Below are 14,573 nucleotides of genomic sequence, written 5' to 3' on the forward strand. Positions count from 1 at the left end.
AAGAACCTTGCTTGATTGAATGAGTGTCTTCTTGAACTCAAGAGAAATTCACAACTCACTTTCACAATATGATCTTCATAATCAAATATTAGAAGTTGTGAGTTACACTATATCTAAGCACTTTTTCTTCTCTCTTTATCACTTACTTTAGCTCATAGAAATTTCAAACTTTTTGCACTTACACACAAAAGTGAGAACACAAGGTGGCTATTTATAGAGAAAATAATTATATCCGCCTGTAATTGATTAAATATATAATGTAATCGATTATTTTGAAGGAGTAATCGATTATATTATTATTTCAATTGATTAAAGTGTTCTTCCCAAAATTTGGAAAACTTTCAAGAACAATATAATCGATTAGATTCTTGATGTAATCGATTAAAGTGTTCTTGATCACTTCTGAAACACTTTTAAGAGAGAAGTAATTCATTATATCACCTAGTAATCGATTAAAGCAGAGACTCCTGAAAAATCAATCATTGTCTCGTCTGAATTGTGTAATCGATTAGGATTACCTTGTCATCGATTAAACTGATACGAGAAATTTCTCTGCAAGCTACAAACACTTGTGCAATCGATTAAAATAGAGAGTTTTAAACACTAAAGAAATTTTCTAACTTCAGAACCTTTCTTCTTACTCCTACATTTTGATGCATGATGCACATATGAAAAGATACACTACTAGAAAAATGGATTTTTAAGACACGTGATTTATGACGGTTATTTGAGGAACCGCTTTAGAAAGTGGTGCGGTGGCATTTTTGTAATTATTGTGTAACAAATTTCATTTTACGATGCACTTTCTAAGGCAGTTATTGAAAACCGTCTTAGAATGTTATGTTTTATAAAATTTATGCCGGTTTTTAGAAAAAAAAAACCATCGTAATTCTAAAAACGAAAAAGGGAAAACTGCTTGCTCCTCGCGGCTGTGTACGTTTCTGCTAGCTAGCTTTCGAGATTGCTTTGAACCCTAGACTGCTTGCTCCTTGTTCCTTCGTTTGAACCCTCCCTTTCTGCTTGCTCCTTCGTTTGAACCCTCGCTTTCTTTGACATTGAAGCCCTACACCTTCTTCCATTGAAGCTCCTTCACCTCTTCGACTTCATCGCTCCAACTTCTCAGCTCCAAGTTTTGTGAAGACAGAGATTGGTTAGTCAATTACTAACTTTGTTAGGTTAAGCTTATTTTAACCTTGTTTTAGGTTAACTGGTTTGTGTACTGTTGAAGAAATGTCGCGGGTTCCATGTAATTTCTTTTAATGGTGATGTTTGGTAATTGTCGTTGCAGGGAAGACACGCGCATGTCATGGATGACTTGTTGATGAAGAAGCTGATGCATTTTTGAGTGGGCTGCAAACGGGTCAGTGGCTATTTGTTATTGAAGCTTTCGTATGGTGTTTTATTAGTAAACTATATTTTGTCATTAGCTAAATTCTCAGCAAGTCCATCTAAGATATAAAAGTTTTTCATTTGATAAAGAAATGATCACTGAATCCTAATATGTTAGGAAAAAAGCACACACCTTGAACCTTTTCTGCAGAAAATTTTCATGTTCTCTTCTCCAATATTTCACTCATTGCCATACCACCCCAATTTTGTTCTTGTCTAGGCAAATTCTTGTTATTTTATCTCCATCACTAACTTTATACAATGTCAGAATTTAGGCAAATAATATAGCCGAGGCCTAAGGTCAAGCTTTATAATTAGTAGTGACCATACCCGAATATAGAGGTCAGTGAAATCTCACAAGTGCATATCTTTGTTCTCATGTGAAACACACTGTTTAGTCCTAGCTAGCTTTTCCTTTACCATTTTCTACCTAGCCTTTCAGAGATCACATGTAGTGTTCCCTTCATTTCATTTGGTAGCAATTTGAAAGATATCACTCTTTGAAAATGAGGGTCCTCTGTTTTTTCACTTTTTCCTGGTACTGAAGAAGACTAGCTTCACTTTCAGCCTGTAATTTGATTTGGGCTTCCTTCAAGGCTTGAACTTCAGCTTCAGCTTTACTTGCTCGCTCATCGAGTTTTTGAGAATTCTCTTGTGCAGTAGACACTTCTAACTCGAGATTAGACATTTTCTCCAAACTCTGCTGATACTGAAGCAAGCCAGCTTCTGTTTCATCTTCTAATTTGGCAATGGCTTTCTTCAAGGCCAAAATTTCTGTCTCAGCTTTTGTCACGCGTTCAGACTCAGACAAAGTGTTGTTGCTTCCACTGTTTTGCTCATTACTCTCCTCCTGCGTCTCAAAAAAATTGAGCCCCCTTCTAGCAAACTTTGGAAGAACATCCTAATCATCAGTATGATTAATCAGTAGAATTAGCAGCTTCACCCTGTGAAAACAACTTAACCGAGTCAATATATATTTAAAGAAAATATAATATCAAACAAAACAACATAGGGCATATAAACATCTCTTATATGACTTACATTTGAATTTGTATCATCAATACAACCCACAGCAGGATTTTTGGGCTCAACCTGTAAAAATAAACTCAGCCTAGTAAGCATTTAACAATGTTTTTGTAGACATGAAATAGAGAATACAGATATATCAGTTAGGATTTCTCACGAAAAGCTTCCTTGAACCAGCCAATGAGGAATCCAAATCCTTTAACACAATAGCTGGCATTTGATCGATATCCCAACCTACAACTTTGCAGATGACTTGTGCATAGGCCCTGTGAGCTCGCTTCCTTCTTGTCCTTAGTATGGCAGTGGAGTGCTGAATTAGTCCAATACAATCCTTAAACCTCTTCCATACCTTTTTCCCAATACCCCCACAAACCAAACAATAAAAATCTCCTTCCTTGTGATTGTTTTCATAATATCTCCTAAGGTCACCATCTTCTGCAAACACTTTTTCAAAGAACTTATACTCCTCAGATTCTTTAGAATCATTATCTAGCAGCTCATCATCCTCTGCCTCCTCATCATCTTCGTCACTGTCAGAACCAGCATCCCCAACTAAGAACTTCTGGCAAGCTTCTAATGCTCTGTGCTGCAATTGCAGCACTGCCATAGTTGCTTTCTCTTCTGCTGATAGAGAATAAGTGAGAGAAGATGATTTGATGTCATCAAAGGAAGGCCATCCTAAAGCTGTAGAAGAAAAACCAGCCTTGGGGCTTTCACTTTCCCACTCAGCACCAGAAACCAGAGATTCATGAGATTCCTACATTCAATTTTCATTAGTAACAACCAACAAGAAGTAAACATATATGGGAGTTGGGATTTGCTAGCAGCCAATATTAGTATTCCTTTGCTATTCCGATTTTCACAAATTTGAAGAAAGTGTAGCCTACCACAGCTAGCGATGTTAGCCAATAATTAGGTATAACTTCCATCTTTTATATTTAAAATGCTATCCCTTAAAAGCTAGCTCTTTGTATTTGATCTAGTAATGTGTTTAATGTGAAAGTTCAAGACAATTTCACATTATAGCAGTGAATGGTGAAATAAACCTCAGCTTTTGAAGGAGCACCAAAAATTACATTTTGGTAGCTTTGCCACAGGGTACCATCCACACCTGTGAATCTTGGTAACTTTCTCTACTATTACATAAAAGCTTTTGTAATTTCAACCAGAAGAATAAAAAGCTTTACATAGATTAGCTCATTATCATTTATCAAAAATTTATCCTCAATACATAAATTTTCTCCAAATTTTCCCCAAATAATATTCTAACCCTGAATATATAACCTAGAAAGATACGCATAGGAGGAATGGAGAAAAACAAAAAGAGTAAAGGTCCATGCTTCTATTCAGCATTCATAATTTGAGATAGACCATAGTTGTCTCACCTTAACTATTTTTGGATAGCATTTATTGGAACTGTACGTGGAGACGGTTTTAAATGTTTCTCAATATGATAGTAGACATTAACATACTCATCATATTTGTCCTTCTCTCTCTTTCTATTTGAGTGGGTAATAAAATCTTAAAAATACAATAAAATATACAAATAAAATAGAGGACAGACCGGGCCAAATACTGAGCCTTAGCTAGCTAGCCAGCACACCACATGCAGTGAGAGGCACCAAATTTTGTGGACTCTAAGTAATAAAAACAAATTAAATTAGAGGATGGCTAGATTCCCCGTTTTATTTCTTCTATATATTTATGTGCTAGTTGTTGTTTTCTTACATGAACACACATAATTCCTAGGATCAGAAAGCTACAACTACTTGGCAACTTAGTATAATGGAAACCCATGTCACAAATTGGTTGTCTATGTATTCATAATTGCTCTACTACATGACTAGGATTGATGTAGTGACACTCTCTCAAACTTCTTGTGTTTGCGGAATGAATAAGACTCGCTAAAATTAGCTTGTTTGTCATGGACACAAGATTAAATTTAATATTGATTTAATTTAAACTATATACACATTTCAATCTGAATTAGCTAATTTAATATAAGATGAATATATATATATATCCTTTCTTATGAAAATTAATTGAAAATCACATGACAACATATATTTATGACCTTTCCATCTAGACTCACACTTTCTTTCTCAAAACCCTGCAGAAAGAGAGTTAGCATAACTGCATAAGAGCCATGATAAAATAATTTAACCTACTCACATCAGTATGCACCCATAATTTCTTTCAGGCTTCTTTTTCTCTACCTTAAAAAGGTGGACCTGATACATAAAAATAATTAACCTTGCTAAATGCTAACATTCTTATTAAACCCTATTACATGCTCCCCAGGATCAACAAGTTTATAAACATCTTTTATTAAAAGTAAAAATGACAGAAAACCAAATTTTGCAGAAAGCAATAAAAAATATGCAACAAATACACTTTGTTTGAACTCAAAAGCATTAAGCAGGACATTTGGGTTCAACCTGTAAACATAAACTCAGCCTAGTAAGTATACACTCAATAAAAAATACAGATATATCAATTAGGATTGCTCACCAAAAGCTTCCTTGAACCTGTCAAGGAGGAATCCAAATCCTTTAATACAATAGCTGGCAATTGATCAATGTCCCAACCAACAACTTTGCAGATGACTTGTGCACAGGCCCTGTGAGCTCTCTTCCTTTTTGTCCTTAGTATGGCAGTGGAGTGATGAATTAGTGTCTTACAATTCTTAAACCTCTTCCATACTTTCTTCCTTATACCTCCACAAACCAAACAATGAAAATCCCCTTCCTTTTGATTGCTCTCATAATATCTCCTCAAGTCACCATCTTCTGCAAACACTTTTTCAAAGAACTTGTACTCCTCACATTCTTTAGAATCATAATCGTCTACCAATTTGTCTTCATCCTCATCATCTTCGTCACCGTCAGAACCAGCATCCCCGACTAAGAACTTCTGGCAAGCTTCTAATACTTTGTGCTGCAATTGCAACACTGCCACAATTGCTTTCTCTTCTGCAGATAGAGAATAAGTGAGAGGAGGTGCTTTGATGTCATTAAAGGAAGGCCATCCTGAAGCTGTTGAAGAGACGCCAGCTTTGGGAAAATCTTTATCATTATTCATTACACCCTATAGTCCTATACCACGACTGACTACTTTTAGTTACTCTGCCTTCAACTTCAGTTAATTTGTGCAGTCAACTGGACAATAAAATTCCAAAGTCTGATAAAAGAAACAAGACCAGATATCTCACACTCTATAACTCTGTTTTCAACCATCCTGCACAGAATGCCAATCAATTATTATAAAAAAAACACACAGAAATTGGAATTGATTATGCAAAAGAATTAAATCACAAAGAAGTTTCTGGAATTACCACTGGTTCCCAAATTGTCAAGAGCTGTAATGGTATTGTAACTTGTTTCATAAAAGCTTTGGTTCAAAACAAACTGCATATACATGTATAATTATGATTATTATTTTCAAATTTTCACAAGCAAGAGATTTTCACTCTTTAGTCTTTACCTGTGGCATTGGAGGGAATTGTGTTGATGGGTTAGGCATGTTGATGCTGGCACCATATCCACCAATAGGTCCATGTCCAATGTGTGACTGGAGAATGTTATTATTAGAGAAACAAATTAAGCTAAATATTAACTTTGTACTAAAACTTTGGTGAGTAAATTGTAGAGACCTACACTTACATCTTTGGAACAGATCTACTCTACATTAAAATTCAATTGTGGATTTACAGTGGCAAGTTTCATGGACAAAAACTGCAAAATATAACTTACGTAAGTTGAGCATTCGAGTAATCACGACATTGGAGGTTGACTCTTTAGAAGGTGTTATCCATAATTTCGCATCCTTAAATTTAGGATAAATTACAGTTTATCCTCATGTGGTTTGCCAAAATATTATTTTCTCACCATGTGGTACATACATTTATATTATGTTATAGCATCTAATCATTAGGCCTGCATATCACAAGATACATATCTATATTTATCAATTTTCAAGAATGCGATATTTGGACAAGAAGATACATTCATAGGTGATTGTATACTAATGAGCAAACTTTAGGGATGAAGTGTCAATTTTAACCAAAATTGAAAATGCTATATAAAAAAGAAGTGGTGAAATTAGATTAGACCATAGGTGAAAATTAATAATAGGAGATCGATTAAAGACATATTTTGTCAGTTTCAGCAGTAGTAGTACCCCAGGAAAAAAGGAAAAGAAAAGCCTTTAACTTGGTCTCCATACCATAGTAATCTTGCCACAAGCTGACATTTTGGTCACAAGTTGCAAGTGCAGATTCTTATAATTTATTGGCATTTACGAGACCATTTATTTATCTCCTTTTGATGCAAGGTTTGTTTCCAGGTCAATGCAATGCCTATATAAAGCAAGGCCAGGGTGCGGTAATGCTAGAAATCTGCAATGAGAAACAGTTGAGGAATTGTAGAAACAAGATAAAAAATCTCCTGTGGGATCGTATTTTTGGAAAACAACACCCTAAGCCAATTCCATAGCACATACTGTTTATAGATATCTCTAGTTTACTTAATTCCATCTTTTTGAAGTATAAAACTTACAATGGCAGAACAAAGGGAAAATCCATTTTCACAGCCACCATCTATGACCAAAGTAACAACAGAAATCTCCACCAGTTGATCAAATTATTGTCTTTGATTTGCATAGAATTTAAGGGCCTGTATTGAGTGAAGGTATTAGAAAGCAAATTAAGAACCTTGTGGTTTTAAATATTATACAAAATAGTTTAAGTTAAGTGAAGGAAAAATCAATTCTAGTTGAATTGAATAAAGATAAAATGCACGAACATTTAATAACAAAGAATGTTGAATATCAAATTGGAAAAACAAAGCTAGATAATTCTAACCAAGACACTGTTCAAATATCCAATGACCGAGGAACATAGAAATATTGTATAAATTAAACCCTGGAGGCAACTGAAATTTGTCTGAAAACTGAGTTTATCAAAGCTAATTTTGTACAATACATAGTTCACAATAGAGAGCAGAAATAAGATATTGATGCAGACAAACATACCTTCAGCCACAAGTTCCTTGATTTTGAAACAGATACTTTAGTCAAAATTTGTCGAAGGAGTTCAAAAAAGGATTTGAAATCTCTTCTTGTGATGCATCTAATTTCTACCGCAATTTCAGCTGCATCGGCTGCGTTTCCAGCAATGTCAACAAAACTGCAACCATGACAACAATTTGGAACCATGGGAGCAATATGCAAGAAAGTAATTTAAGTAGTTAAAAGATATCACACTCTAGATTCCTACACACCATAACTGTGAACAGAATACTCACAGAAACAAAGAACTTCATTCCAAGTTGGGGCTTCTCATTTTGAGTTTCGGCACACAGCCCAGCTGATGATGCTGAATAAACAAAAAACGAGCCTCATGTTACTCATGAATGCCCTTACGTACAGGGAATTTAATTACTTGACTTCTGTACATAATTGGCATTGTTATACACCTACAAAATCGGGCCTTGATTAATGGATGTTGTACTGATTGAAGTAATATTATTGTGTAATTCTAGCTCTAATTCAATGTAATTAAATTAGTGGGCACATAGCAACTATGGAATGGTATTATTATAATGTGAACTTGTGCTTGTTGCCCTCAACATGTTAAAGAATACATGAGTATGCTTTTTCCTGTTCTGGTCAAGTTAAGATGTTAGCCAAAACTTAATTTGTTTCCATTTGACCAAATATTTAAATTATCCTTATTTCACTTAAAATAAACCTCTTTACTGGTTGTACTATTTTATAAACCTCAAACATGATGCATTGTTATTTGAGTATGATTGATCTAGCTGATAGTTTCCCCCATTGATGGTACAAATTATATGTCGTCATTACAACATTTGTGTTAGTGTTTTCCCTATAACTGCATCCCCGCACTTGTTGTCATTGACACTGAGCATCTTTTGAGGTATGTCTCTATTTTTAAAAAGTGGAATGATTGTAACATGTCATTGTTCAAATATCAGTATTGTTTCATGTTACTAGTTAGTTGCATTATGAGTGAACCTTAGTTCCCCGTTCGAGATTCGATACATCGATTAATACGGATAGTTTGAATTAATCGATGTATTGATTCTTGAATTGTCCGTTTGGATAGTTTGGGATGACATATTTTTATAGTTGAATCATACGTAGAGGTAAATTATCTTTTGAATGATTTGAAGAAATTTCGATATACTACATTTGACATTGTTCTTCGGGTGCATATTTGATCGCGGTGATTGTTCACACATTCTCCGCTTTCATCTTGTGTACTTGAAGACCAATGCGAAATGCTGCCTAAATTTCATCAAATCACTCGAAAGAGATTTTACTTGTACGTTTGATTCAACTATAAAAAATGTCTTCCTGAATGGGGTAGGGCCACACCTTCAATGCAAAAAAGTGAGTTTAGCATGCATCACAGATAACTTATTCATTGTCATGAATAGCAAAGACGAAACATGGATCGAAGTTGGATGAAAGAAAAATGCATCAGTGATGAGTATGAGAATGGGGTGGAACAATTTCTACAGTTTACGCAACTTAATGCTGAAAGTTTGAAGGGCAATTATTTTTGCCCATGTGTTAAATGTCTTAATGGTAGACGACAGTCAGTTGATGAAATCTGATCACATCTGATATGTTACGACATCATTCCGAATTACACAAAATGGATATGGCATGGGGAATCGGCTGACATTCCAACTGTTTCTCAGTCTCAGTGGGTTCACGAAGACAGCGGAGAGCGTATAGAGGAAATAATCCGTGATCTTGGACAAGAGACTTTTGAGCAAGCGCATGCACCTCTGTATGATACAATAGAACGTGATTCCAACACGCCATTGTATCAGGGGTGCACATCTTTCACGCGGATGTCAGCAGTGTTAGCTTTGGTAAACTTGAAGGCAAGATTTGGGTGGAGTGATAAAAGCTTCACTGAATTGCTGGTCTTATTGAAGAACATGCTTCCTGAACAAAACACTTTGCCGAAAAATCACTACGAGGCCAAAAAGATTTTGTGTCCAGTGGGAATGGAGTACAAGAAGATCCATGCATGCCCTAATGATTCCATATTGTATAGAAATGAGTATGCAGAACTACGGCAATGCCCCACGTGTGGAGTATCACGATACAAAGTGCAACATGATGAATTAACTGATGATGTAGGAACCAAAAATTGTCGTCCTGCCAAGGTGTGCTGGTATCTTCCAATAATACCAAGGTTTAAGCGATTGTTTGCTAATGCACATGATGCCAAAAACCTTTCATGGCATTTAGATGACCGAAAATCTGATGGATTACTGTGACATCCTGCCGATTCGCCGCAGTGGAAGACAATTGATTGTTTGTATCCAGAGTTTGGGGATGAGCCAAGGAACCTAAGGCTTGCTCTTGCTTCTGATGGAATGAATCCTTATGGTAGCTTAAGCAGCAACCACAGTTCGTGGCCTGTTTTACAGATGATTTACAACCTTCCCCCATGGTTGTGCATTTTGCGTAAATACATTATCCTGTGTATGATGATTGTGGGTCAGGGAATGATATTGATGTGTATCTTACGCCATTAATCGAAGACTTGAAACAATTGTGGGAAGAAGGGGTAGATGTGTGGGATGCAAATGTGCAGCAGACGTTCAGGTTACGCACAATGGTGTTTTGTACTATTAATGATTTTCCAGCATATGGAAATTTAAGTGGATACAGTGTGAAAGGGCATCATGCATGTCCTATCTGTGAGAAAAACACAAGCTTCATCCAACTCAAGCATGGAAAGAAGACACTATATACCAGACACCGAAGATTTCTAAAAGCTTTTCACCCTTATCGACAATTGAAAAAAGCTTTTAATGGAAGTCAGGAGAATGAAGGCCCCCCGGAAGCATTAACTGGAAACCAAGTTCATGATCGCGTAAAGGACATTGTAACCGTGTTTGGCAAGTCCCAGAAGAAGACATCATCTCCCAAAAACATGTGGAAGAAACGCTCAATATTCTTTGATCTTCCATACTGGTCTGATCTATATGTGCGTCACTGTCTAGATGTTATGCATGTGGAGAAAAATGTGTGTGATAGTTTAATTGGTACTCTTCTTCACATTAAAGGGAAGACAAAGGATGGTTTGAAATGTCATCAAGACTTGGTTGACATGGGAATACGAGAGCAGTTGCATCCCATATCACAAGGTCGGCGAACATATTTACCCCCAGCATGCCACACACTGTCAACACCAGAGAAGAAAAGTTTTTGTCAATGTCTGCGGAATGTCAAAGTTCCACAAGGATACTCTTCAAATATCAAGAGCCTTGTCGCCCTCAGTGATCTTAAGTTGGTTGGCTTGAAGTCTCATGATTGCCATGTCTTAATGCAACAATTATTGCCTGTTGCGATTCGCGGCATCTTGCCTGACAAAGTTAGAGTTGCCATAACCCGTTTGTGCTTTCTTTTTAATGCCATATGTAGTAAAGTCATTAATCCTCATCAATTGGATGACTTGGAGAATGAGGCTGCCATTGTCATTTGTCAGTTAGAGATGTATTTCCCACCATCATTTTTTGACATCATGGTTCACCTCATTGTTCATCTTGAGGGAAATTCGGTTGTGTGGTCCGGTTTTTTTGTGGTGGATGTATCCAATTGAACGCTACATGAAAGTGTTGAAGGGATATACCAAAAATCAATACCGACCAGAAGCTTCCATTGTAGAAAGGTATGTTGCTGAAGAAGCTATTGAGTTTTGTTCACAGTACATGGAAACAGTTGAAGCTGTGGGGGTACCGAAAATTCGTCATGATCAGACACGAGGAGGTCAAGGGACACGAGGCTTCAATGTTGTTACCATGAGTCGACAAGATGTGTCACAGGCGCATTTGTATATCTTGAATAACACACATGAGGTCATTCCATACATACAAACTCACAAACAATATCTGACATCTATTAACCCAAAATTGAACATGATGAAATTGTTGCAAGAGCATAATAGAACTTTCATGAACTGGTTTAAAGAAACAATTATGACTGATGACAATGCTTCCAAAACATTAAGATTGTTGGCTATTGGTCTGAATCTAAATGTCCCTACTTGGCAGGGGTATGACATAAACAATTATTCGTTCTATACAAAGTCACAAGATGATAAAAGTAGTGTGCAAAATAGTGGGGTGATTGTGGAGGCTCATTCTGAGCACTTTTCTAGAGCATCTGATAACAACCCAATTGAAGCCTCAATGCCTTATTTCGGAGTTATTGAAGAAATCTGGGAGCTTGATTATAATCAATTTAGAGTGCCAGTATTTAAATGTAAATGGGTTAATGGAAATATCGGTGTTCATAGAGATGAAATGGTATTCACTTTAGTAGACCTTAACAAGGTAGGTTACAAGGAGGAACCATTCATTAGGGCAGAACAAGCTAGACAAGTGTTTTACATCCAAGATCCAAATAATCGTAGATTATCAGTGGTTCTACAAGGAAGGCCAATTGGTGTTAGGGAACAAATTCATGATGCATCCCTTGACATTTGTGAGACTCCTCGTTTTTGCACAAAAATGCCTTCAATATGTGAACAAGCAGAGGTGGATGACGTACATGTGATTCATCATGATCATGCTAAAGGTTTATGGGAGAACATTGCTCCTTAACCGCCTTGTATCAATGTAATGTTACAATATTATGTTATTTGTTATTGACTTATATGTAACGTTCATATTTATTTTGTGTTGCGTACATGCTATTTTTAATCCTACCAAATTAATCTAAATTTGTTTCATTTGGACAGCGTCATGGTGACACCGCCAAGGTCCCCTCCATAGTCAGATGGTAATTCAGAGCCACAACCTAAGAAGACACGACAAAGCACATGTCTTAGAAGGCTGACTTTAAGAAGTTTAGATCAGCCTAGACCAATAGTTAATGTGGATCCTGCAACTGGAAGAGCATTAGGCCCAGAGAAGCAAAAGTTCCACAGTTTTTTAGGGGTTGTAGCTCGAGAAAAGATCCCCATTGTCCACAGCAATTGGAAAAATGTGCCAGAAACTCTTAAGGACATGGTATGGGGGGACATTTTGGTAAGTCACATTAACAGTTTGATGCATTCAAACATTGAGTTTATTTTCAAAAAAATGTTTACATGCACTAAAATTGACATGATGAATATGTAATGCAGGCTAAATTTGATATCCCAGAAGCTGAAAAGGCCAAGAAAAAAGTAATGTCCACGGTGGGCACTAGATGGAGGCAATTTAAGTCTTCGCTAACCACTAAATTTGTCTATGCTGGCACAAGAGCCGGACAGGAAGAAAATCCTTCAGCAAAATATGGTATGGATAAACAAACTTGGGACGAATTTGTTGCAAGTCGCAAGACCCCGGATTGGCAGGTAACATGTTTGTTCAATTTAGTTTAAATTTCTTTAGAAATGTGCATTTTTAACAATTAAATAAATGCAAATAATATATTGTCAATGACAGGAAATTCGGAAAAAGGCAAAGGAGAGTAAAAAATACAATGACTGCCCCCACGTACTGTCTGGTGGGGGTTATGACTTGCTTGAGAAAAAATTGTTAGATGAGAAAACAAAGCAAAGACAACAGCATACACTTTTGACTGAGAATCCATTGTTTGATCTGGAGGAGCCGCCATCTCCCATTAAAAGGCACGGGAAGTGGAAAATGGCTAGAACCAAACGATATGGCCAGATGACATCAAAGGCAGCAAAAGAAATTTCGGATAGAATTGTGAGTTGCAGCATGATTATAATCAATTTGGAACTAATTTTTGTTTGCTTTATAATTACTACCTCATTAACTCTTTCAATATGTTGTGCTTGTTTTAGGACTCGTTAGAAGAGCAGACGACACAGGGTAGTTTTGTTCCCCATGGTCAGGATGACATCTTGAATACGGCCATTGGCAAACCGGAACATCCAGGTCGAGTTCGTGCAGTGGGATCTGGTATGGCCCTTACTCAATTTTATGGTAGGGCAACACGTACGTCGAGTAGTTCCTCAACAACACTAATGCAGCAAGAGTGGGCTGACATTATTGGAAACATAAAGGAACAAGTAAGGAATGAATATGAAGAACAACACAATAAGAGTCTGGAGGAATTTAAGAAGGAGTTGTCTAGTCAGATCTTCATTCAATTGAGTCAGATGGGATCACAATACTCTCCCCTTATTGAGGTGGATTTACAGGCATTGGCTGCACGTCTTAGCACTAAAGGAAGTAATGTAGAAACTATTGATGTTGACCCATCAGGCGCAAAAATGTGAGCTTAAAACCCACTATGGGGTTATACGTGCAACAACAACATACTACAGTGTTGGTGGCCTTGGCGAAAATATGTGAGGGTGGATCTTCCATTCACAATGTCACTTATGCTGATGATGTTGTAAGGGTGAGTGTTGACAAAGTTATAGAAGGTGACGCCGAAGTGCCCTTCCCGACATCAGAGATTCAATATGTCAGGCAGGCTCTTCAAAAATTCATTGCATGGCCAACAAATCTTCTGAAAAAGTGTCACATGAGGTAAATTTGGTGTTATTATATTTGCTGCATGACATGTTTACATGAATATATGTTAGTTTGTGACATTATGTAAATTGTTGTTTTCATTACACATTTAGGAGTCCGATACTAGTCCAAAGAAACTTCCTGAAACAGATGAAAGGGGGACGAATGATTTTGACCATGATCCGTTGCGTCAACTGATTAAGAGCCTATATTTCATGTACGACACACCTGTTGAGTTGAAGTGGGATGGCAGCAAATTTGGGCTTTCAAATGTTGATGCTTCATTCTTCTTGACATTCTCTGATGTAAATGAAATAGTAGCTGGATACAAATGTTTGAACATATCTATACTACAGTTATGGATGCTGTAAGTAAATTTAATATGATTCATTGATAAGTAGTATTTTGTATGCTATTCATCAGTATCAATTTTTATGTATATTTTATCAAAGCAGGTTTTTGGATGAGTGGAGCTCAACTTTGGGTCATGCTTCCGTGTATGGATTCCTTGAGCCACAATCGATACACAATGCAAAGGATCGATGTGCTGAATGTGAGCATTACTTACAAGCATGGCTCAAGGAATCACAACGAGAGGTGTACCTAGGAGCTTACTTAAATCAGTAAGTACTA

General features: G+C 36.6%; 2 protein-coding genes across 2 annotated transcripts; one reads left to right on the forward strand and one right to left on the reverse strand.

The window, feature by feature from the left end:
- Nucleotides 1–1,927: 1,927 nt before the first annotated feature.
- LOC114383087 lies at nt 1,928–3,406 on the reverse strand. The gene is made up of 2 exons (XM_028342680.1): nt 2,431–3,406; nt 1,928–2,333 (listed from the first exon to the last, which is right to left on the reverse strand). Exon 1 carries the CDS (start codon nt 3,020–3,022, stop codon nt 2,555–2,557), a length of 468 nt encoding a protein of 155 aa, XP_028198481.1. The 5' UTR covers nt 3,023–3,406; the 3' UTR covers nt 1,928–2,333; nt 2,431–2,554.
- Nucleotides 3,407–9,299: 5,893 nt separating this feature from the next.
- On the forward strand, nt 9,300–11,065 carry LOC114384022. Its single transcript, XM_028343702.1, has 4 exons — nt 9,300–9,620; nt 9,756–9,867; nt 9,963–10,454; nt 10,530–11,065. The coding sequence occupies exons 1-4, from the start codon at nt 9,300–9,302 to the stop codon at nt 11,063–11,065; spliced, it is 1,461 nt and encodes a 486-aa protein (XP_028199503.1).
- The last annotated feature ends 3,508 nt before the right edge of the window (nt 11,066–14,573 follow it).

Source organism: Glycine soja, chromosome 14 (genome assembly GCF_004193775.1).
Source record: "Glycine soja cultivar W05 chromosome 14, ASM419377v2, whole genome shotgun sequence".
In the NCBI taxonomy this organism is placed as follows: Eukaryota; Viridiplantae; Streptophyta; class Magnoliopsida; order Fabales; family Fabaceae; genus Glycine; species Glycine soja.